The following is a 25,880-nucleotide window of genomic DNA, read 5'->3' as shown; positions in this document are numbered from 1 at the left end:
TAATGTTTATATGTAAAGATTTATACAAATAATTTCCCATCCACACTCGCCTCTAATTTGTTTGGTTTTCATACTGCTACGCCATGTGTATGCATATAATAACTTGGCTGCTTGAACATTTAAAGTACACTTTATCTTTATTCTGCTCTCTGATCTCTAATTTTGTTTGTGTGTGTGTGAGTGATGTGTGTGTGTGTGTGTGTGTGTGTGATGTGTGTGGGGTGTGTGTGTATAAGTGATGTGTGTGTGAGAGACGTGTGTGTGATGTGTGTAGGGTGTGTGTGTATGAGTGATGTGTGTGTGTGATGTGTGTGATGTGTGTGTGTGATGTGTGTGTGTGATGTGTGTGATGTGTGTGTGTGATGTGTGTGGGGTGTGTGTGATGTGTGTGTGATGTGTGTGTGTGTGATGTGTGTGTGTGATGCGTGTGTGATGTGTGTGATGTGTGTGTGTGTGATGTGTGTGTGTGTGATGTGTGTGTGTGATGTGTGTGCGTGATGTGTGCGTGGTGTGTGCGTGATGCGTGTGTGATGTGTGTGTGTGATGTGTGTGTGTGTGAGATGTGTGTGTGTGATGTGTGTGTGTGATGTGTGTGTGTGATGTGTGTGTGATGTGTGTGTGATGTGTGTGTGTGATGTGTGTGGTGTGTGATGTGTGTGTGATGTGTGTGTGATGTGTGTGTGATGTGTGTGTGATGTGTGTGTGTGATGTGTGTGTGATGTGTGTGTGTGATGTGTGTGTGATGTGTGTGGTGTGTGTGTGATGCGTGTGTGATGCGTGTGTGGTGTGTGTGTGATGCGTGTGTGATGCGTGTGTGGTGTGTGTGTGATGCGTGTGTGATGCGTGTGTGGTGTGTGTGTGATGCGTGTGTGATGTGTGTGATGTGTGTGTGTGATGTGTGTGTGATGTGTGTGTGATGTGTGTGTGTGATGTGTGTGTGATGTGTGTGTGATGTGTGTGGTGTGTGTGTGATGTGTGTGTGTGAGATGTGTGTGTGAGATGTGTGTGTGTGATGTGTGTGTGTGATGTGTGTGTGATGTGTGTGGTGTGTGATGTGTGTGTGATGTGTGTGTGATGTGTGTGTGATGTGTGTGTGATGTGTGTGTGTGATGTGTGTGTGATGTGTGTGTGATGTGTGTGGTGTGTGTGTGATGTGTGTGTGATGTGTGTGTGTGATGTGTGTGTGTGATGTGTGTGTGATGTGTGTGGTGTGTGTGTGATGCGTGTGTGATGCGTGTGTGATGCGTGTGGTGTGTGATGTGTGTGTGATGTGTGTGTGATGTGTGTGTGATGTGTGTGTGTGATGTGTGTGTGATGTGTGTGTGTGATGTGTGTGTGATGTGTGTGGTGTGTGTGTGATGCGTGTGTGATGCGTGTGTGATGTGTGTGATGTGTGTGTGTGATGTATGTGTGATGTGTGTGGTGTGTGATGTGTGTGTGATGTGTGTGTGATGTGTGTGTGATGTGTGTGTGTGATGTGTGTGTGATGTGTGTGTGATGTGTGTGGTGTGTGTGTGATGCGTGTGTGTGATGTGTGTGATGTGTGTGATGCGTGTGTGATGTGTGTGATGTGTGTGTGTGATGCGTGTGTGATGTGTGTGATGTGTGTGTGTGATGTGTGTGTGTGATGTGTGTGTGATGTGTGTGGTGTGTGTGTGGTGTGTGTGTGATGCGTGTGTGTGATGTGTGTGATGTGTGTGATGCGTGTGTGATGCGTGTGATGTGTGTGTGTGATGCGTGTGTGATGTGTGTGATGTGTGTGTGTGATGTGTGTGTGATGTGTGTGTGATGTGTGTGTGTGATGTGTGGTGATGTGTGTGATGTGTGTGTATGATGTGTGTGTGATGTGTGTGTGATGTGTGTGTGATGTGTGTGTGTGATGTGTGTGTGATGTGTGTGTGTGATGTGTGTGTGATGTGTGTGTGTGATGTGTGTGTGTGATGTGTGTGTGTGATGTGTGTGTGATGTGTGTGTGATGTGTGTGTGATGTGTGTGTGATGTGTGTGTGTGATGTGTGTGATGTGTGTGTGATGTGTGTGTGATGTGTGTGTGATGTGTGTGTGTGATGTGTGTGTGTGATGTGTGTGTGTGATGTGTGTGTGTGATGTGTGTGTGTGTGATGTGTGTGTGTGATGTGTGTGTGATGTGTGATGTGTGTGTGATGTGTGTGTGATGTGTGATGTGTGTGTGTGATGTGTGTGTGATGTGTGTGTGATGTGTGTGTGATGTGTGTGGTGTGTGTGTGATGTGTGTGTGTGTGATGTGTGTGTGTGATGTGTGTGTGTGATGTGTGTGTGTGATGTGTGTGTGATGTGTGTGTGTGATGTGTGTGTGTGATGTGTGTGTGTGTGTGATGTGTGTGTGATGTGTGTGTGTGATGTGTGTGTGAGAGACGTGTGTGTGTGATGTGTGTGTGTGATGTGTGTGTGATATGTGTGTGATGTGTGTGTGTGAAACGTGTGGGTGATGTGTGTGGGGTGTGTGGGGTGTGTGTGTGATGTGTGTGTGATCTGTGTGTGATGTGTGTGTGATGTGTGTGTGATGTGTGTGTGTGATGTGTGTGTGTGATGTGTGTGTGATGTGTGTGGTGTGTGATGTGTGTGATGTGTGTGTGTGATGTGTGTGTGATGTGTGTGTGTGATGTGTGTGTGATGTGTGTGTGATGTGTGTGATGTGTGTGATGTGTGTGTGTGATGTGTGTGTGATGTGTGTGTGTGATGTGTGTGTGATGTGTGTGTGTGATGTGTGTGTGTGATGTGTGTGTGTGATGTGTGTGTGATGTGTGTGTGTGTGTGTGATATGTGTGTGATGTGTGTGTGTGATGTGTGTGGGGTGTGTGTGTATGAGTGATGTGTGTGTGTGATGTGTGTGTGAGAGACGTGTGTGTGTGATGTGTGTGTGTGATGTGTGTGTGATGTGTGTGTGATATGTGTGTGATGTGTGTGTGTGAAACGTGTGGGTGATGTGTGTGGGGTGTGTGGGGTGTGTGTGTGATGTGTGTGTGATCTGTGTGTGATGTGTGTGTGATGTGTGTGTGATGTGTGTGTGTGATGTGTGTGTGTAGTTCAGTCTTGCTGCTCTGCTCCACTGTCAGCCTTGGTGTTAAGCATGTGATGCCTGTGCTTCTTGTATCCCTTGTGTTCCTCCCTCACTCTGTGCATGTGTGGGCCCGGCTTGGCACTTCCTAAAACCTTGAATCAAACTGGTTTCTCCTGTTACTCTTCCAGGGGTCTGGGTTGGAAGCAAGTTGATTCAGAACAAGCAGACTGTTAACAGTGCAAGGCAATTCCTTTTTACAGTGTAAAATGCCAAGGTGTTCTTATAAAACACAATACACCCTTTCCAACACTGGGCATAGAATCCAGGGCCTTGCCCTTGGTAGGCATTTGCTACACCACTGAGGTATGTTGTCGCTACCCACGTCCGACCAGCGGAATAAGGCAACGGCAACCGTGTTCTTCTTCAAGCGGTTTATTCAGCTATCCCTGTACAGCGAGTTTCTTCTCTCTTTCTCTTCTCTTCTCTCTTTTGTCTGTCCCTCTCCCCAGCTCCCACAGCCCCTTATAAGCATTGCCTTGATCCTATCAGCAGCTGCTAGTCACTGCTAATTGGCCACTCTCAATGATTCGAGGTGGGGTGATCGGGTAGCCACACCTCTCAGCACATACAACTCCATATATGGAGTTGTCTTTTCTCTCAAGCAATGCCTATGCCAACTGCCACTTTGTAATGGTGAGAGTGGAGCCGCTTCCCACAGTATGTCTGCAACCTCAAACCTGCCACCTTTTTTTCTGGTCTTTACCTTCCTGGTTCACCATGTTCTCTAGTTCAGAGCCATGAGTTCTGCATATGTGTGATCTGAGGATTTTTTTGTTTGTTTGTTTGTTTGTTTGTTTTTTTTTTGTTTTTCGAGACAGGGTTTCTCTGTGTAGCCCTGGCTGTCCTGGAACTCACTCTGTAGACCAGGCTGGCCTGGAACTCATAGAAATCCACCTGCCTCTGCCTCCCAAGTGCTGGGATTAAAGGCGTGCGCCACCACTGCCCGGTGGATTTTTTTTTTAAATCATAAAAGACGAGCTGTGGACAGTGTGGTGAATGCAGTAACACGTGTGTGTGTGTGTGTGTGTGTGTGTGTGTGTGTGTGTGTGTGTGTGGCAGGACCACCTACCCTAGGGCTTAGGCTGGGGTACAGTGCCATTGTCTTCCCAGATGTGACTGGTGGCGTTTTATTCTGTTTTCATTCATAATTCCTCCAAGGCTGGGGTGAGACTCTCTAGGAATCCAGCTAATCTAGTTGTCAAGGTCAACACTACCGTGTGACTTTGCTTGTTTTAAACCAAAAGCCTAGGGTTGCTGGCCCTCGGGATGCAATCTCTCCTACTCCCTCTTTTCCCTCAATTCTTTATCTGAGGGTCTGGCCCATGGCTGGCACCCAACACATAAATAACTAATGGATAAACACTACCCTTCCTTTTTACATGGTCCCACATGTTTTTAAATAATAATAATAATAATAATAATAATAATAATAATAATATACCCAAAGGTATTTCTCAGATTATGTTAAGATCAGGATTGGTAGCCAGGTATGGTGGCACAAACCTTTAATTTTAGCACTCTGGAGTAAGGCAGGTGGATCTCCAGGAGTTTGTGTCCAGCCTGAACTACATAGCAAATTCTAGAGTTCCAGGCCAGCCAGGCTTACATAGTGAGATGCTGGACACACACACGAGAGAGAGAGAGAGAGAGAGAGAGAGAGAGAGAGAGAGAGAGAGAGAGAGAGACTTGATATAAGTCTAACTTGGGGGGTCTTAAAGCTCTTGCCTCTGCCTGCCTCTCTGTCAAGGGCAAATGGCACCTCCACTCCAATGTGTCATTCCTTAAGGAAAGTTTCTCCAGCTTGAAAATTCTGACTTTTAGAATGCTGCATTCCCAAAAATAGGCTAATTATGGTGATTCAAATGGCTTTACAAGGCAGAATGCAGACAGTATGCAATTAGAGGCTTGCTAACCGCCTGCCAAATGCAATCCTTCCTAATTTCATTACCAGCTTGCCTGCTTACAGGCTGGTTACTTCCAGCCCCTAAGTCCTGGTTCACCTGGGTCTTAGCGCCTGCACTAAAAATCATGCCTTTTGTGCTGCTGAGACTTGCACTTGTAGCTCCTATCCGGACATGGGGTTAGAAACTCAGGTTTCTAACATTGCAATTACTTTCTGGGGTTATTTCTGACCATTATATTTAATTAACTTTAGAGTCTCTGAGTGAATTTGTCATGGGTCATTAGAAATGCAAATAAGGGGCCTGGGGACATAGCTTGTCTTGAAAGCATGATGATATGTGTCTCATCCCTGGTACCCATATAAAAATGCCAAGGCTGGGCACAATGCTGGGCATGGTATCATGTACTATAACCCCAGAGTGGCAAAGCAGAGACAGAAGCATTCTGTCTAGTCTAATGGGTAAATCCCAGGTCAAAGAGAAACCGTATCCTAAAGGAGGTGTTAAATGTTCCTAAAGATAACCAAGGCTGGAGGCAGATGTTCACATGTCTCCACCAGTCAAAGATAGTTTTTATATCTAGGTTGGGTATTGGGTTACGCTTCTGATTGAGCATCACCAGACTTATAAATCCTTTGATTAACATTTTAAAAAAATCGTATAAAAGCAAAAAGGAAAGGGGGGGCATGAGACAGGGGTGTTCTAGGGAGAGGAAATGGGGAAAGCGGATGGCATCTTAAATGTAAATAAAATATAAAATAAAAAAAACCCAAAAACCAAAAACCAAAACAAACTTGTCTTCTGGCGTCTGCATTACTTCGTGTGTATTTGTGTGTGTGTGTATGTCATATATGTGTGTGTGTGTTGTCATTATTGTCATTGTTCTTGGATCCAGCCCTTTTCTGTCTCATTACTTCATCTTCCTTAAGTGAGGCTTCTAGCTCCTGATCTAAAGTGGCTGTCCAGATTCCCACTCTCCTGTGGAATTCCCTTGGGAAGTGGAGGAATGGAAAGAGAACGTCATCCTTCCCCTCTATGAAGATCTTTCCCAGGAAAGGAATGTGCCTTTGTACTCACATACCATTGGGAGTGTAGGTCGCATCCCTGACAGGGAGCAGGGAAATGTTAGGGATGGCATGCGTCCTAAGGGCTCACCCTGACACCTGGTTTAATTGCAGAGACCCTCAGTGACTGGTCCTTAGTTCACTCAGGTGGCAGAATCGGGATCTGAGTTTAGACCTATCACAAAGCTGGAACTCTACCTACTACACAATATCATTTTTTTAAATTTATTTTAATCCTTCCTCCTTTTTATTTTAGCAGGGAAAGACTGCCCTGGCTGTGGCTGCCAGGAGCCACCATAGCCTCATCGTGGATATGCTCATCAAAGCTGAGAGGTACTATGCCTGGAGAGAGGTAAGAAAGGCCAGTTCCAGCCAAGTCAGGGGGCTTTTGGGGCATCTTTCCCCTCCATTTTGCAATGGGGAATATTCGGTCTGTGTAGTTCTTTTCCCCTGTTGTAGCAAACCTTGCTCGGTAGAGTGGTGACTGTCCAGTCCTTGTGCCGTCCCTGTTCATGGAATGGACAGTGCCTCTTCTTGTCTTCCTTTGCGGGCGTTCGCAGTCAGATCTGAGAAAGTGGACCAGGCAGGACATCCATGGCAGCTCTACTGACCCAGCAAGCCAACTCAATGGCTGGCTCTGCCGTGCCCTCTGTCTCATGGTGTCTGGCCACGGCCTGCCACAGAAGCTCCAATGAGTGGCACACTCGGAAAGTACTTTGCTCTTTAGATTGTTTCCCAGTCACAGCTTCTGAGTAGGCAGTCCTCTCCAGGATTCAAGAAGGCAAGATGCTCACACAGAGGACATCAGTCCCAATTCCTAGATCTATGCTGTTTCTTAGTTTCCCAGCTGTGTGCGTGGCTTCTCCCGGGCCAATGTGTCACGCCAGAATACCTGTTCTCCTGTCTTAAGTGTCTCTGCTATGGAGGGGCTACAAACTCAGATTATGGCCATTGGCCAACCCTGGGAAATTCTTTTTTTTACATCCTTAAAGCAAGAATGCTCACAGTCTACCTCTTCCTCATAACCCTGCTTGGCAGTCTGAAATACAGTCATGTCAATGATGACAAGGAAACCTGACACCTGTGTCATTAGGCAATGTGAACGTTCTAGCAATACCATGGCCACTCTTACACGGATCACATACCTCGGCCAGTGAAGCCACTGTCATAAATGTGGCCCGTGAGGATCCACCCAGCAGCACGTGACCACGTATGGATTCTTTCAGCGAGGCCTCTCCTCTTTTCCTTCATGCAGAACAATAAAGTCTACCTCGCCCACACAGCAACAGATTCTTACATAAAGGTAGAATTCTGTTTGATTCCCTCCTCTGACTTATTTTTATTCTCTTTTTGTCTTTGCTTCTTTGTCCTTCTGTTCATTTTCTTAAGCATCTTTGTTACTAAAGACTCAGGTTCCTTTTCTCTTGTTCTTTAAATGGTTTTCTACATTCGTTTTGAAAAAAAAAAAAAAAAAAAAAAAAGACCAAGCTGTTCAGCCCTTCTATTTTTAATGCCTGGTAGCAGTCTCATATTCTCTTGTCTAGATGAGAAGAAATGGCTTCTGCGCCTAACAACCCTTTCTTTTCTGACAGATCCTTGGGGGTAAGTAGATGATAAGCATTGAGACCCTTGTACAGTGCACACACACAGGTGAAGGAAGACTTCAGAAACAGTGCGCTGAGAACTCCGGTGATTGCTGGGCTCCTGTGGTCTGCAGTGCTGGGAAAACTTGCTTTCAAATACACGGCATTAATTTCCTTCTTTAAAACCTTTACCAAATACACTTATTGTTTTCATTAATCAAACCAGCTTATATCCTGGCTTAGTGCAAAAATAATTACTAGTAAAAAGTTTAAAGAGATAATTTGAACTTTCCTTTTGTAGCCACTTACATGTGTTATATGTACATCCCCACTTAAATTACCTATCCATTGTGTCTAAATATACATATACATATTTAACCATCATTATCCATCATTCAATTCAGTGATTCAAAAGGATGCTTCTTAAATCTGCCTCGTGCTATTATTATTATTGTGGTGTGTGTGTGTGTACGTGTGTGAGAGAGAGAGGAAGAGAAAGAGAGAGAGAGAGAGAGAGAGAGAGAGAGAGAGAGAGAGAGAGAGAGAGAAAGAGAAAGAGGGAGAGCATAGCTTTTGAGAGTCAGTGCTGGCTGTTCACTTTGAGGCAGGGTCTTTCCTATTGTTTCTGTGGAGCTTCAGTACTGCAGGCTGCTAGGCCTGAACACTGTGATTCTTTTCCTTCTTACCTGCTGTACAAGTCCTGGGCTTACAGAGGAAGTCCAGTACATCCAGCTTTTTTTAAGAGGGTTCCAGGGAGCAAGCTCCTATGGTCACGCTTGTGTAGCAATCATCTTCAGTGGCTGCGCCACCCTGACAGCCCTGTTTACCCTCCCACTTCTGGCCCTTACAATGCTATCACTGTTAGAAAAGACTTGGGCTTTCCGAGTCCCCTTCTCCGTTTATAGAAGCCTGCGTGTCCACCCTGACCAGAATCCTAGAACGCAATGGATGCAAGACTCTCTGAGAAATAAAAATGCACAGAGCCAAGAAGAATGCAGGACCAGCCTGCCCTGTTCTCTGCTCACGCTGTTTGAGGTTTTGATCTCACTGGGTGTGTCACTTATGAGAAGGAACGGGGAGGAAAGGTGAACTTTTTGGTGTTCCCACTTGATTCTTACTATTCCTGGAAACAAGGCAGGGAAGCCCAGGCTGCACTGCAGACTGCATCTTTGGGTCGTTTGAACAGCTGCGGATAACTCACACCTCCTGCTCATATCCCAGTCTCTGCACACAAGGCCCAATACCATATACCACAAGAAAGCCCCGCCCTTTTTGGGGCACAGATCTTCAGGTGTGTGCAGAGCTTTTTGGAGGAGGCTGCTGATGCATGATGGGTACCAGCTGACCCAAGGTGAGGGCTGAGAGCAGGCCCACTAAGCCCTTCTCAAAAGTTTGGAAATGCGGGGTCCCATAGCCTTCTGCCCATTTCCTCCCCTGGCATTAACTCCCAACTAGTTTTACCGTGTCTTTCATTAAGATTCGCTTTTATTTAAATGGAAGACTAAAATAGAAGTCATTATACAAGTAAAAGGAGATGAGATGGGGCGTCTTAAGGAAATCTTTTGGTGAGTCATGGCTTCCATTCCTGTCACAGAGCTGTGACCTTCTGTGGGGGTCTTTTCTGCAGTCCTAATGGCATGTGTGCTGCATGCAGTTCTAGGAAGGCACTTGCTTTCTCCTCTGAGACACTTTTCTCTAGTGTTTATGAGTGGTTGATTATGCAAGATCCCACCAAGGAGACAGGAAACAACCTAGATAGGCCAGAAAACAAGAGACCCAACTAGGTGCAGGGCCCCTGGGCTCAGCATGGCTGCAGTGGCTTAAAAGAAAATGGCAGCCACCTTGTTCTGTCCACTATCTAGTCCCCCTTCTCCATTCCCCCTACCCTACCCAATCCTACTCTACCCAATCCTACCCAAGCCTACCCAAGCCTACCCAATCCTACCCAATCCTACCCAATCCTACCCTACCCTACCCTACCCTACCCTACCCTACCCTACCCTACCTTACCCAACCCTACCTAAACCTACCCTTTCCTGAGTTAGGCTTCCAGTCTCACCTCACACTCAGGAGAGAACAGAAGGAATAGCTATGAGGCTTGTTAAGGATGCATACAAACTGAACTCTACCGAGGCATCAATGAGAAAATCAAATACACCAAAGAGAGAGGCTAGTGTAGAGCATAAGGCCATTAAAGCTGTTGACTGTGATGTCTCATTGGCCATCATGTCCTCTCTGCTACTCTTTTTGGAAGTGGGCAACATTAGTTAGCAACTCAGATACAACACTGCAGACTCGCTCACGTTTGCTGTTTCAGACACAGTACTCAATGTCTTTTGTTCCAGACATTTCTGTCCAACTTAGATGATAAAAGATGACCTAGGACAGACTGAAAGAGTCAGTTGCTGCTTTACCAATTATTTATGACGTAAGGTAACAAGTGAGCATGTCGGAGACAATAGCCACTGCTATTTTTCAACTCAGGAGCACCACGAGAGCATCCAGGACTCAGCAGCGAGCTCTACACTGACATTCAAGCAGGATCATAGTCTGGAGACCAGGCACATCCGTTTGCTGCTCTGGAACCTGGCCTACCGGCAGCTGAAGAACAAGGACTGGCAGAGGCTAGCCCGTTTATGGAGCTTTACAGAGGACCAGATCAGAGCCATTGAGGAACAGTGGTCAGGTGAGTGGGACCCCAGAGGACATGGACAGGAAGAAGCCAGTCAAAGTTAGGAGTAGTGGTCCTTCCTTCCTCAAAAGTAAGTGCCAGGTGCACACAATAGGCAGAGGCCAGCGGTCACTGTACTAAGGGCGGTTAGGATGGCTCAGTCTGCAAAGGTAGCTGGGAATATAGCAGAAAGCTACACTCCTGAGACTCTGCAGTTAGCTGTGCTTGCAAAGTTGATTACTTTGGCCTAAAAAGAAATGAAGGCTTCATTCACAATTGAGTGGGAACTCAAGAAGCAAGGATACAATCCCTGGCTTGCCTCTGGAATGCCAGTCTGGCTTTTCACTAACATTTGCAGATTGTTCTGGGATGAAAGGTCTTACCCTACCCCAGAACAACTTACTATGGAAGGTTTCTGCCCAGAAAGAATCCCCCTACCAGGTTGGAGAGGAGGATTCTGGGAGGACGTCATCTGTAAGCCATGCACATGTACAATCTCACTAGCATGGCATTAATGACATGCTCGATGCTGAGTGATTTACAAAGCAGGAGGAAACTTGCCACTCTGTGGACTGTCATTCAAACCTATTGACTCACAATCTGAATTTTCACAAGATGCCCAGGGAAAACAAGTACTCTGAGCCTGACCCTATCTTGTGGGGATTGTCTGTCACCTCTAGGCAGGCATCAAAGCCACTCAGTCTCCTATAATCCCACACCTCATGAGTGCTTAGATGTCCCTAGAACAGAAGAAGCAGGTCAGATTGCCTTGTGTCCAAATGGTGGTCATTACAGCACAGTCCCAGTGAGGAATCATAGGACTTCTTGCCATCACTGGGCTTTTGACCTGACAGATCAGGGAGGATGGATGGACACCAGTAGTCACTTAGAAATGTGATTAAAGTTGAGGTCACGTTAGAAAGACGTCAGTGCATAATGCTTCACCCAGGGCCTTTTATCCCTGACATAGGTAATGACAGCTTTCATGAGCATGGCTACAGGGCTCTGCTCATCTGGCTGCATGGGGCTCTGATGACACAGTCTGACCCTGCCAAGCAGCTGTATGAGGAGCTGGTGTGTGCAGGATTCCCAGAACTAGCTGGTGAGTTTGCCACAAATCCACAGAAATCCCTTCTCCTTTCAATGGTGGGGTGTGTGTGTGGGGTTATTCCTTAATAAATAGCAGCAGCCTGGATGGAGGTGGGTTGGCCAAAGAGAACATGGATCTGTGGAAGGGGCCTGTGTCCATCCACCCAGCAGCTTCTGCCTTGGTTAAGTCAATGCTCACCTGCTTCAGCATCTGTTTTGGTTTAAGTTTCATTGCTGTGACGAGACACCATGGCCACTGCAACTCCTTTAAGGGAGAACATTTCATTGGGGCTGGCTTACAGTTTCAGAGACTTGGCCCATTATCGTCATGGTGGGAAGCATGGCAGCATGCAGGCGGACATGATGCTGGAGGAGCTGAGAAGTTCTACAGTCAAAGACCTGTCTTGAGTCAAAGACAGCCAGGAGGAGACTATCCCACACTGGGTAGAGCTTGAGCACTCCCTCAAAGCCCACCCCACAGCGACACACCTCCTAATCCTGCCAGTCTCCATGGGCCAAGCATTCAAACACATGAGTCTGTGGAAGGGAGGCAAACTTACTCAAAGCAGCATAGCATCTGAACCGGGAGTGAGGGTATTTCTGTGTGGCCGTGGGCAGGTAGAATGGGATGTAACCAGTTCTATAAGTCAGGACTCTTTTCAACAACTGAGCAAGAAATGTCTTCCTCCAAAAGCTGCTTGTTTCTATTGGCAAACTCCATTACCTTAGTGGCTATAAAAATGTCTTCTCTAGGTAGAATGAAGAGTAAACAGGCTGATGCTTTGCCAGCTGAGGCTGTTACAGAAAATCTACCCCCAAACTGTCGACTGTGTTGTCAGGGGGCATTCTTTGAAAACACCAGTGAGTGGCTTTAGAACTCTGATGTAATGATGGTTACTGAAGGAAAAAGTGGAGAGGCATTGGCCATTGTTCTCACAGACTACTGACAGTTCCACTGAGAGCCAAGCACACGCCAGAGTCATTCTGGCAGCTGGACCAGCACTGGTGCAGGCAGTAATAGGAACGACTGAATACACTAGGCCCTGTAATTTGAAAGACACTCTTTCCACTGAAGTGTATCTAGGCAAACTGAGGGAAGGCTAAGGCAGTGTGAGAAGGTGGTAGGGCTGTGCTGTGAGACCAGGCTTGCCCTGGCTCCAACTCTTCGATCTCCAGCAGGTTCTACAACCTCGTTGCACCAGTGTGTCTCCTTAAACCACGGGGAAGAAAATAACACTCACTTCTGAAGGCTGGTGTGGATGAGCCCACTGGTGCCTGTAACACAGTAAACCGCACTTAAGAACATCAGCCGTTCATCTTGAATGTGTGCTGGCTTTTAAGTCAGTCTGATACAGAGTCATCTGAGAGGAGGGACTGCCAACTGAGAAAACACTTCCATAAAGTCTGGCCCTAGGCAAGCCTGTGGGGCATTTTCTTAACTAGTGATATGGGAGGGTCCAGCCCTTTGTTCTGAGTTCTATAAGAAAACAGGCAGAGCAAGCCAGGGGAGCAAGCCAGTAAGCAGCACTCCTCCATGGCCTCACCGGCTCCTGCCTCCAGATGCCTGCCTGCCCAGTAGCTTCCTGCCTTGGCCTTTCATTGATGGACTGGGATTCAGGATATGTAAATGAAATAACCCCTTGCCTCCCCAAGTGGCTTCTAGTTCTGGTGTTTCATAGCCATAGCAACTCTAACTAAGATAATACTTTGCTGCTTTCTTTTCAGAAAAGATTCATCAGTTTAAAAGTAAAACTGACTCGCGCTCCAAGAAATGTGCGGTCTCCTAAGCTTCCCTCTCCTCCTTCAGTGTTGGTTCCTGATGGCCGCAGCCATCCTGCAGCTGACTGCTTTTCCAGTACAGAGACAACACCTCTCCAGGGATGGACATGAACACATCACCTCCCCACTGCTCAAGGCCACACAGAGGCTTTGCCTTTTTCCAAACTGTGTGTGACGTCCCCATTTGTCACTTGGTGCACACACGGAACACCCTGGCTGGAAGGGCTCTGTCCCTGCTTAAACACTGAAGTGACAACGGGTTCAGGGATCAGCGTGGTGGCTCATGGGAAACAAGGGCTAGGAGATGCTGCTGAGGTATTGGGTTCTGGATGTGCGCATGTAAATATCCCTTAAGTGTTTATAATTAGCTTCCTCTCTGTCAGACAGGATGCTTTCTCCAGAGACTGCAGTGTGGATGAGGGAAAAGCCTGTGAGTGCTTGACCGTAAGCCTGAACTCTCATCGCTGTAGAGAAAGTGGGTTTGGAAATCCAGTCACTGCTGGCTTTATACCACAAGTGTAATCTATTATTCAGAAAAAAACAAAAACAACCCCCCCCAAAACAACCAACCAAACAAAAAGAAACCAAAAAAACCCCAACCCAACCCAACCCAACCCAAAAAACTCAGACACACAGCAGTGATTCTTAAACCCTTCATACTCTAAATGTGGGTAATTTTAATTCTTTGTTCTCTCTGGTACAGTCCGTTTTGTTCAGAACAAACAAGCATTACCTTTTGTAATCTGAGAAAGTTACAACATGTACCAGTTGTACATTGTATCATTGTAAGCCTGCCTGGAGCTCAATTCTGACTCCTGGTCTGGAAAAGCTGGTAAGAAAATCAAGGGCAATTTTTAGTTATTTTATCATGAGAAAAATGATAAAATAGTTTCCAGTTTTTCTTACATTGATTGTAAATGGCCCATTTAATACTAGGAATGTTTAAAACAGGCAATATATTCACAAGATCCAGAATTTTAAAAAAGTATTCAATAAAGTCTCACCTCAGTCTGTTCTTCAGTTTGGCCAGTTTCCACTGGCCATGGCAACATTCCGACTCCAACATAACCTCCGTATGTAGAATAAATACACATGCATACTCTACAGAGTGTTTCATCATATTAAACTTCATATTATTTAACTCAGGCCACTGTGAATTTATTTCGTGATCTGGACAACATGGCACTTTTAGAGTTACATGATGCCTGCAACAGTCCCAGTTACATCATCTTGCTTTAGGATGTCCATATGACTTGGCTTGCATACTAAATCTAGGTCTGAGCCTAAGACCAAGGTTTTTGTAGAAAACAGGCATGATGCCAAGAAGCAGCAAGGTGAGGATGTTCCACCGGGGTCAATTTTGGCTCTCTGATCCTAAGGACGTTCTGTTCTAAGGTGGGATGGATTAATGCATCACAGGACAGTTCATGGGGGAGGGGAGATGGATTGGTGCATTTGTTACTATGTGTTTTAAAGGTTTAAGTATGTGTGAGTGTTCTGCCTGCATATATGTATGTACACATGCAGGCTTGGAACCTGCAGAGGCCAGAAGAGGGTGTCGAGTTTTCTATAACTGGAGTTACAGATGGTTTAAAGTTGCCAAGTGGGTGCTGGGAACTGAACTAGGGTCCTCTGTGGAACAGCATGTGCTTAGTAGTTCTGACTTATCTTTGGAGCTCCACATAGTGGGGCTTTGATTTTGGATCACATGAGTGATCCCTTAGGGGAGCCTACCATTTTTAAAAATTATATATTTATTATTTAAACGTAGGGGTGCTGTCTGTATGTAAACCTACATGCCAGAAAAGGACATCAGATCCCTTTACAGATGATAGGGTGCTACCATGTGGCTGCTGGGAACTGAACTCAGGATCTCTGGAAGAGCAGCCATTGTTCTTAACTGTTGAGCCATCTCCCCAGCACACCCACTGTTCCTTCTGGCTTTCCTGGGTGGACAGGGCAGTTCTGGAGAGCATGTCCACAGGGAAGGCATGAGAGGGGGTGCTGCTGCTTGCTGGTCACTTAAACTAATTGACTTTGCTATAGTCGTAGCTGGGCCACTGCCTGATACACCTATAATTCAGAATAGCCTTAAGTACTCTTATAAAATGGAATCATGTTTGCCGACATTACATTAAGTCTCTTCATGAAGTATGAGGCAGCAAGAAAAATGACTTTTTATAATAAAATGAGAGAGCATAGAAGTAGATCATGCTCAAACTGGTAGAGGCTTCAGATGACCAAACCGACACATGAATGGGAGTAGAGGCCCAGATGGACATACAGGGAGGAGACATGGCTGGCCATTAATCTTACACATGGGTCTGCTGTCTCAAAGAGCTACTCCTCTGCAGCACTGTGTGGGTGAGCCAAAGAGAACTAGGCAGGCTCAGTGGGGCAGGCCTCATCTGAGAGAGAGGTGGAAGCAGGCTCATCCCAGCAGGGAATTCCTTTCTGTTTTTGGTGCTAATTAGAAACTTTCTTCCCTTTTAGCCTTACAAATATTTACAGATGCTGTCTGTTTCCCACCTCTGTGTTTATTCCAGAGCCTGAGAGATGAAGGCCATACAGTGAAGGCAGGAAAGCTCTGCTTAGAAACACCACTGCTGTTCTTGGTCTTTATTTAAAAGTCATAAAATAGCTTCTATTAATTTTAGTAATGAAAGTAAAGTTCCGTTTCAAAGTTCTATGTAAATTACTGCTCAGTAACAGTGGGAATGATTTCCTTTAGAAATAATGTACAGAAAAAGATTTATATTTTTCAACAATGCAATCATTGGCAAGGCTGAACATGTTCAGAACCAAGTTTGTTTGTTTTAATTAAAAAGTTCTACTTGTTTAAATAAAAATAACATTAAAATACTCTATACATACAGTTACAAAGGATGGGGAAGTCTCTTGTAATTCTGAAAAGATGCACATGATGTATCCATGATGTTCTGACAGTACAGAAAAGTCAAAACCAAAAACTTGCTGCTCCCAGGAAAGTCCTTAGCAGAGGAATGAAAGCCCTGAGTGTGAACACAGTCTCTCTAGTCCACCACTTTTATCGACTGAACGCTTGAGAGAGACTGGGTGTGGCTTGGCCTGGCTCCAAGAGACCTAGAAGCTGGGATGCTGCCTTCAGGATGGATGGTCCGTGGGTACTTGGCAGCAGCTGCCTGAGGAATGGTTTGCTGTAAAGATAAGGAAGATAAGAGACTGCTTTAATAATCTAAGAGTCTATGTGTGCAGTATTATTTTATCACCTATAACCCAAACCAAAAGATATCTGACATCCTGTAGATATCAATAATGCAACTCTGGGTGGAGTTGCCATTCAAACACAGTGGATATTCTATAGTCACACAAGAGAAGGCTTCCCAGAAGACATGGGGCACTCTTATTTTCTCTTTCCTTCAACAGGGTCTTGCTATGCATCCCAGGCTGAACTCAAACTTGTGATCCACTTGCCCAAATGTTGGGAATAAGGAACATGCTACCTTACCTGGTACATTTTCCTAAGCAAGGAAAGAACTGGATGTGGAGAACAGATCCAGACATTGAGGAGGGGATGATCTGCACACCAGCTCAAAGCTCAGGAGGATATTGAAACATTGAATGCTAAAGAACTAAAGTCAGGGCAGGGCAGACTCAGTCTACATATATGTACAAATATGCACTGTGTATATAGTACATGGTACCTACACATACATATGAGAAAGCTTAAGACTTTATTGTACCTGCTACAATGTCTTAGTAGCTGGCAGTGGGATTTGTATCAAGTTAAGCTCTTAGTCATGTACATACAGATTTCCATTATAGGATATCACTTAGAAGAACTACCTGCAAAATATTTCAAGTATAATTTTATGCATTAGAGGAAGGAGTGATGATGGCTGAGCAGTTAAGAGGACCTGGGTTTGGTTCCCAGCACTCACACAGTGGCTTCCAAGAATTATCTTTGTGGAAACCAGGAATTCACATATATATCTGTGCACATCAGGTGCACAGATATATATGAAGGCAAAATACACATACACAAAAAAAACTTACAAAAAAGGCATTTAGTCAATATATTTACCATGTATCTCAAAGACTGCATAATTTTCCTTAAAAAATAAACTTCTTAAAAACAGGGTCCTCATGTACAACTCTGTCTTAAAAGTGAGAACTCCTCTAACGGAGAGATGGGAAAGTAACACCTCTTTTTAAGGTATCCTATGCTGGTGTTTCTCTGACTATAAACATCTGGATAACCATCACAAATGAGAGATTCTTTTTTTAATTAATTAATTAATTAATTATATGTAAGTATACCATAGCTGTCTTCAAACACTCCATAAGAGGCATCTGATCTCATTATGGATGGTTGTGAGCCACCATATGGTTGCTGGGATTTGAACTCAGGACCTCCGGAAGAGCAGTCAGTGCTCTTAACCACTGAGCCATCTCACCAGCCCCCAAATGAGAGATTCTTGCAGCTGGTATAACATGTTAGCTCCCAAGCATCAACATGACACGATTTGACCGACAAGATATGGCAGGGCACAAAATTAGCTCCAGAAGCAAGCAAATACCCAGACAACAGGCAAAGGTACTACAAACAGACCTATGCTTTATTGGCAATAATGGTTTCTGCTAGTTTTAGGTATTAATTCCTGGGAGACAAAACAGCGTAAAGGAGCCAAGTGCTGGCCCACGCCTTTAATCCCAGCACTCTGGAGGTAGAGGCAGTCAGATCTGAATTCAAGGCCAGCCTGGTCTACAGAGCGAGTTCTAGGACAGCCAGGGCTACACAGAGAAACACTGTCTCAAAACTGTCCCCCCAGCCCCAACAAACAAACCCAAAATAAAATAGTATAGAGGACCAACTGTGTCTGTCACATGACAAATACTAAGCAGCAACAGAAGGAGTTTATGGATATCTGATTCATACCACAACTACCAGGCAAGCACTGCTTACACGCTGAAGAGCAGCAGGGAGCCTAGGAGGAACAGTTAAAGAAAGAGCGCTCTTAAGATTCGAGTTCCTCAAACTAGGTTAGAATGCATTATATGATGGAGGGGCTGGTGAGATGGCTCAGCGGTTAAGAGCACCCACCGACTGCTCTTCAGGAGGTCATGAGTTCAAATCCCAGCAACATGGTGGCTCACAACCATCCGTATGTAATGAGACCTGATGCCCTCATATGGGCGTGTGAAGACAGCTACAGTGGACTTTGGGCTGGAGTGAGTGGGGGCGAAGCGAGCAGGGCTGGAGCAAGAGGGAGAAGGGAAAGGGAAAAAAAGTGATCATGAAAGGATGACTTATTTGGAGAGTGAATTTAATCTAAGAAGTTCTGCTTCATCATAACAACAAGCTAATATAAAGCAAGCTAAATTTGGGAGGGGGTAGGAGAGTCAGATGTGGGGTAAGTAGAAAGATTGGAGAAATAACGTAATTATATTTTAATTCAATTAATAAATTTAAATAATAAAAAGAGATTCTATTCTAGTTCCTCATTTTTTTTTTTCCTCTGTAAAATATGAGGGCTGGAAAGATAGCTCAGCAGCAGCACTTACTGCTCTTCCAGAGGACTGAGGTTTGATTCCCAGCCCCCATATAGTGGCTCACAACCCTCTTTAACTCCAGTTCAGGGGATATGCTACCCTCTTCTGAACCAGGTGTGGTGCACAGACGTACTTGCAAGCCAAGACTCAAAAGATTTAAGATAAAACAAAAGAGCCTCCTCCCGACCCCCCCCCCCCATCTCAGGCTCCTCTTCTAGTAACTTTTAGTAAGCTCAGTGTTCTCACTGACCCCGAGTCACAAAGAGACAATGGAGGGTCTGTTTAGACAGCAGGCAGCAGAGTGGAGGGAACCACGGCAGGTCCGTGCTCACCTCCACCTCCAGCCTATGCACCTTTCTTTACAGCACAGACCGTTCGTGCAGCTCACTGTCTTTAACAGTGATACACTAGGAATACAAGGGCAAGAGCACAGACTTGAAGGCAAGGGCATTTCCTTATACTTGGACACTTAAGGACCTGCTGCACGAATAGCTGGTTTACAGGTGACCTGATTCTTTTTGGCATGGGATTTTTATAGTGTACTGTTCTAGCAGTCCACATACTGGATTACTTTTTCTTTCTTTATTTTTATATTTTATTTACATTTCAGATGCCATCCCCTTTCCCCATTTCCTCTCCCTAGAAAACCCCTATCCCATGCCCCCTTTTCCTTTTTGCTTTTATACATTTTTAAAAATGTTAATCAAAGTCTTTATAAGTTTGGTAATGCTCAATCAGAAGTGTAACCCAATATCCAACCTAGATATATCAACTATCTTTGACTGGTGGAGACACGTGAACATCTGCCTCCATTCCCCCCACCCCCTTTCTCTCTCTCATCACCTAGCTTCACCCTTCCAGTTAAAATAAAACTTTTCTCTCAAAATGCAATTAGAGCATAATTATTCCTAATTGTACCAGTGAGGTACAAGATAGTCCTAATACCCAGTCCATCATTCTGTTGACTAACCAGCACCTCTGTCATCTCTCCTAACTAAAACACTTAGTTCTGGACCTGGCTTTTCCTTGGCTTTAGAATGAATGTCAGCTGAAGACCATTGGATTACTTTTTCTACTTGATGATTTTTATGCCATTTGGAATAAACATATTTCTTTATTGTAACAGGAGACATTGTAAGTCATACAGAGTAAATGACAGAACAATGACCGACCATGAATGTCAGGGTTTATGAAGCACAAACTCATGACACAGATTTCTGACAGGACTTACCACTGTGACTGGATGATGCTTCTCCACGACGACTGAGCTCATGGGAGGAGAAACTCCCATAATAGCCAAACTGCTGTTGATTCTAGTTTTGGAACCAAAATCACACCGACCTGTGATCCGGGCTGTGATTGTCTTCCCAGCTTTCTGCTGGGCTGCAGTCACGACTCTTGGTGCGTACTACAAACAAAAACCAATATCCAGTTGGTGGGAGAGCCACTGCATGATTTATATTACTTGGTTCTGTAACTTTCAAAGAAAGCACACAGTACTTAAAACCTAATGAGACAAAAGGACACAACAAAAACCCAACATTCCCAAACTCCAAAATGTTCCCTTAACCTGGGCATGCCAGCATTTAAAAAGTTCTTGAGATTATTATACAAGGACAGACTGCCGGGAAGTCCCCTTGTGTGTTTCCTTAGGTTTCCTGTAAGGATCAAGTCTTACCTGAGGTAGAACCACCTGGACACCGGTGTGCTGGTGCTGGCATGAGGCCTGTGTACATGCCCGTGCCATTTTATTGCATGCAATTCCTTACTCCTGCTACAAAGTTGCATGTAGTTACTCCATCAAACACGTCACCTCCTGCCCATGCCCCTCCTCCCACTCATCCTCCGTAACACCAGCCACTGTCTGTCTGGGCTTTTACCCTTAAGCACCATCATTACAGAAGTGGTTTTGTTCTGCTTTAAAAATACTCGATTGATATGTTTCATGAATGCGGAAACCTAAAATAATTTTTAAAGAGTGATTTCATACAACAGATTAGTTTCTTTTTTTTCTGATCTCTATTACATTAGTAAACAATTTTTTGGAAAGGTGTTTTTTTTTAAAGTTATTTTTGTAGAAATACTTCAAACTGGGATGATGCTATAAAAAAGCAGCTTCAACATTTAAAGGTTTTATTGGTTGGCACTGGATGACACCGAAGAAAGCCTGCATGCATATCAAGGGTGTGATATAATTTCCTTCTTTTCACTGTCAATTAATGACACAAATGTTCATCACAGTGTAAGGGGATGCTCCTTGACTTAACCTGCAGTTCTTCATTCATGTTTCATAGTTACATTATAAGTTGTCAGCTCTTTAACTGTTGGTCAGAAATGGAAAGGACAGTTGCTAGTAAAATAATAGCTCCAAAAACCTGTGAGCCTAGCACATGGCAGGCTAAGGCAGGATGACTACAAGTCTGAGATACACAGTGAGATCCTGTCTCAAACACACACACACACACACACACACACACACACACACACACACACCCCAGCTAGGCTGGGAGTATTAAGTGTTTTTTTTGTCTATCATAAATGGATTTATGGGTTTGATTCCCATCTCAACAAACAAAAAATTTTGATAGTTCCTGATGAATATTAACTTCTTTTAAAGGACTGCAAATATATTTTCCCTGGTGTTTCTCTGACTATAAACATCTGGTATATATACCCTTCTGTGGGTTTTAATCTGTATGTGTACTTGTACATGCACATGTAGAAACCAGAGAAGACGCTGGGTGCCTCTTTATTGCTGACATGATGCCTTAAAACAAGGTCTGTCACTGAACTAGAAGCTCATTGTTTTGTTTAGGCTGGCTGGCCATCAAGCTCCCAGGCCACCTATCTGTCTCCCCTGTGTCCCCCTACTCCCCCAGTATGTTGGGGTTTACAGTCATATGCAACCATGCCTGGTTGTTTTGAAAATAAGTGCTTGGATTTGAAGTTAGGTCCTCAAGTACTATTAGGGGCTGAGCCATTTCTCAGGCCCCGTGTTTTAATCTTATCACACTCTTCTTACTTGAAGGAGAAAATAATCTGCTTTGGACAGCTGGAGTACCTATGCTCTTCTAATGTACTGATTTTGGTGTAACTAAATATGCAGTATGAATTATTAATCTAAATGCGTTTTTCCCCTCAGTCCTCTTCCAAAACCATTGATTTATAATGTCCCTTTCCCCGTGGTCTGGCCAATCCGAGGTTCTCTCTTTCTCTGCATTAGCTAGAGATGATCAATCAGGAGAGGATAATGAAGGAGCTTTGGCTCTGGGGAAATTACATCAACTCAAAAGGAAAACAACATTTAAAAGGGTTGTGCAATTCCTTAAAAACTCTGGAAAGAATTCAGTTTAGTTCCATAAAAACCTAAGCAAAGGCAAAGATGAAGCAATTAATTCTAGGAACAAAAAACATGCTGAAAGGAAATGCCATTATATATATGCAAGGCTTAGCTATATTTATACAGGAATGTCAAGTACTGATTTTATTTAAAGTTGGAACAGCTATATGTAAACGTTAACACACAGGAAGGACGGTGAGGACAGCAGAAGGCTAAGACTATGTCAAAAGGCTGAGTCTTTCCTTCATCCATAGGTGGAAGTCAACAGATGCTGTTTCAGATGAACAGACATAGCAGTAACAACAGGAACACACTGCTCAGGATAAGGTGCTGGGAGAAACAGCTGACATTTTGGGGAGGGTTGGAGGGCTATTGCTGCAAATGTAGAGACTGCATTTTTAGTAACTTTATGGATCTTATAAATTTTAAGATGTTTACAGGACTCAAACATAGCTCAGTGGGTAAGTGCATATACTGTTCTTCAGAGGAACTGGGTTTGAATCCCATCAACCAACTCAGGAAGCATACGAGCACCTATAACTCCAGCACCAAAGGGAATTAGCACTGGGGGAAAGCCCCAATTACTGAATCCTTGCCAAGTACAGAAAACTGAGGGACAACTTTATGGCTGCCCAATTACACTGGAAGGTGCTAAACATACCTGTTCTGTAACAGCTCATCTCACTTGGAGACAGAGGGAATGCAAGAAAACCTAGAACAGTTTGGAGTGAGAAAACCAGAGTAGACAGGAAATATAGATGAGCAGCTACTGCCAACCCATCTGGGGACTGTGTTAGGACACCTCCAGTGTGATGAAAATCGGTCCTCTGTTAAAGACATGTGTAAAGATTCCATCTGTAGTCACACAAGTTTAAACAGTCACCGTCAAGGACCTTCATGTTTGTAAGAGTTGTCTCTAATGGTGTGTCACTTGCTAACTGTATTGTGTATACAGTGAGCAGAGGCTGGAGAGATGACCCCGTTTACGAGCACCTCTCCATCTTCCAGAGGACCTGGGCTGTTCTCAGCACTACATCAAGTGCCTTACAGGTACTACAGCTCCAGGAGGTCAGACATCCTCTCCCCCCAACACAGTATACCATAGATATTTACAAAGTAATACTTATGTAACTCAAATAGCTTAAATGGTTGAAAAAGAGCTGTATCAAAAATACATGAGTATATTTTAGAAAGAATATACATAAAAATTATTAGAAAAGATTGCTGCAGGGAGAAAACAAAACTAGAAGATAGTGTTGAACATTTTGCTAGTTTGGAAAATAAAAAAAAAAAAAAAAAACCACACTGAGGAAGGCTTACAGTAGAAATGTGATTTCTTTATAACCAGTAACCACATCCAGCCTGGAATCTGTTGAGAACTGGCTCTTTTGAGCACATGGTCACATACATACTGTTCCTCCTAGTGTCAGAGATGACCAGCTGCTAATTAGGTCCACAGTGACAACAGTACCAATGACCTCACACCACTTATCACTTTCCCTTCTGATGGAAGGAGCAGACAGATGGAAAACTTCAGTGACAGCTTGGAAGCCCACCCAAGAGCATGTCTCTCCAATTACACTCCCAGAATCGGAGGAGTACAGTGCCACCTACTGCCCCGCTCTGTGACTTGAAACTGAATTTGTGTGGTGGGGTTGGGTGCAGCTCAGACAGGCTGAACTGAGGTGACCAGAATCACACATAGGAGAAACCTCACACTGGACTTACAGAAAGGCTCACCTGTGAGCCTTGTCTAGGTTCTTTAGGTACCGAATGTGCGTCTGTGTTGTAGCTATTATGTCTGTAATAGGACTTTTGGATTACTTTCCATTAGTTTATAGTTTTTTACTATAAACTAATGTTTTAGTCACTTTCTGTCTTGAGTACTTTCTGTGGGTTGATCCAAGTAACACACTAACACACACACACACACACACACACACACACACACACACACACCTCTCTTTTTCCATGTTTACTGAAAATAATTTTTTTCTCACACCATACCCTGATTACAGTTTCCCCTCCCTCTACTCCTCCCAGTTCCTCCCTCCCCTCGCCTCCCTCCAGACCCACTCCCTTTCTGTCTCTCATTAGAAAACACACAGGCTTCTAAGGGATAATAATAAAATACAATAACAAAAAGCTAACACATTAGAATTAAACAAAACAAACTGAAGGAAAAGAGCCCAAGAGAAGGCAGAAGAATCAGAGACCCACTTGTTCCTACACTCAGGAACCAGCCTGTTCAATGGAGCTCCAGGACAGCCAGGCCTACACAGAGAAATCTTGTCTTGAAAAACCAAAGCAAACCAACCAACCACCAAAACAAAACAAAAAACCCAAAACAAACAAAACAGAACCCCAAAGCCAAACCAACCAACCAACCAACCAACCAACCAACCAACCAACCAACCCACCCCACTAAACTGAAAGCCAAAGCCTACACGCTAAGGATTTGGTGCAGCCTGGTGCAGGCCTGTGCATGCTGAGGTCATATGAGCTCTGACTGTGCTCATACTGACTTTTTCTCTATGTTCTCTGAGTCTACTGACTGTGCTGGGAGATGAGGACCTGTGTTTGGTCCTTAGCACCACACACACAAATATGAACAAAGACTGAACACAAAGCCTGACGCCCACAGACACCACAACAACTGGAGTTGTGTGTTGGAGGAGCGTGTACGTGTGTGGGCACAAATGAGAAAGGCTGTCTACACAATACAATGCTTTTCATGTTCGAAGCCTTCAGAATCACCTGTGGGCGACAGGGCAGTGAGCAAGCTCACTAACGTGCCCTCTCAAAGGCAGGGTCAGGTGGAAATGCAGACTCTGAGGTAGTCCTAGTTTAAGCAGATTCTAAAAAGTCTAGCTCTGTGCATGTTATCTAGATATGCAACATGAATGGCAAGTCAGAAATTGAAATAAACTCCTACTGTGTTTATTTAAGTGAGATAATCTACAAAGGATTGCACTTCAGAATGTATAATCACGAAAAATAAACAGAGCTGAACATATGTCAGGGTTGAATTTCAGTCTTATTTCTGTCAGAACTCCTCCACACACTGAGACTTCTCTTACTCTCTGCACACAGTGCTATGTACTTTAATTTCGGGCAAGAACAAACATGGCAAGCAGCAGATCTCAAAATATTTTTCTCTAAAATTAGTAGCTCTAAAAGGAAGAAATTCAAGTGAGCTAGAAGACTAATCTAACCAACTGTCTGGCCAACTCCGCTCTCGTCCCTTCTGAAGCGCTCTCCAGAGCACGGTGCGAGCCACGGCCTGCCGGAAGGGTTAAGACGGACAACAGAGCTGAATGTTGCTGGCTCACACCTCCAACCTCAGCACTCGGGAGGCTGATGCAGAAAACGGTTGTTGCAAAGTTGAGCCGGCCGGCCTGGGGTGAATGAGTCTGTATGTCTGTCTTTGTCTCTGTCTCTGACCCCCATGATAAAGTGAGAGAGAAAGAGCGAGAGGGCTCTAAAATCCCTCCTGCCATCTTTTCTGTTACACTGGCTAGAATCATGGAGAGGAGGGAGACAACGGCCTCAAGAGCTTTAACTCTCACAAGCCTTTGTGTGAGAGCAACACTGGGCAGGGAAGAGGCTCCAGAGTTGAGTCTGACAAGTGTGTGAATGGCTGCCAGTACTCTGTTCCCTCTCAGTCACAGCCATGATGGACTCTGTCAACAGCTTCATTAATACCTCAAATATAGTTTCACACACACTCTCCACCACTGTTCAACCCTCTACCCTTAGCTCTTCCCTTTGCAGAAAGACTTTCCTCCCCCCACTTCAACTGTTCGTTAAAATTAACACCTA

The 25,880-nt window shown here is 44.5% G+C and overlaps 2 protein-coding genes across 3 annotated transcripts in view; one reads left to right on the top strand and one right to left on the bottom strand.

The window, feature by feature from the left end:
- Ankdd1b (ankyrin repeat and death domain containing 1B) overlaps positions 1-13,724 on the top strand; it is a 59,711-nt gene extending 45,987 nt beyond the window's left edge. Inside the window, exons 12-15 of the mRNA XM_076927211.1 lie at positions 6,321-6,416; positions 10,132-10,333; positions 11,289-11,420; positions 13,133-13,724. Coding sequence (XP_076783326.1) covers positions 6,321-6,416; positions 10,132-10,333; positions 11,289-11,420; positions 13,133-13,194 — 492 coding nt within the window. The 3' untranslated portion in view covers positions 13,195-13,724. The remainder of the gene's footprint in view (positions 1-6,320; positions 6,417-10,131; positions 10,334-11,288; positions 11,421-13,132) is intronic.
- A 2,256-nt stretch (positions 13,725-15,980) lies between these two features.
- Poc5 (POC5 centriolar protein) overlaps positions 15,981-25,880 on the bottom strand; it is a 28,687-nt gene continuing 18,787 nt past the window's right edge. For both annotated transcript variants that reach the window (XM_076927209.1, XM_076927210.1), the window contains 2 exons: positions 19,950-20,126; positions 15,981-16,362 (listed from right to left, as the gene is read on the bottom strand). In XM_076927209.1, coding sequence (XP_076783324.1) covers positions 16,219-16,362; positions 19,950-20,126 — 321 coding nt within the window. In that variant the 3' untranslated portion in view covers positions 15,981-16,218. The remainder of the gene's footprint in view (positions 16,363-19,949; positions 20,127-25,880) is intronic.

Source organism: Arvicanthis niloticus, chromosome 29, assembly GCF_011762505.2.
Source record: "Arvicanthis niloticus isolate mArvNil1 chromosome 29, mArvNil1.pat.X, whole genome shotgun sequence".
Lineage (NCBI taxonomy): Eukaryota > Metazoa > Chordata > Mammalia > Rodentia > Muridae > Arvicanthis > Arvicanthis niloticus.
This window is presented reverse-complemented; position numbering and strand designations above follow the sequence as displayed.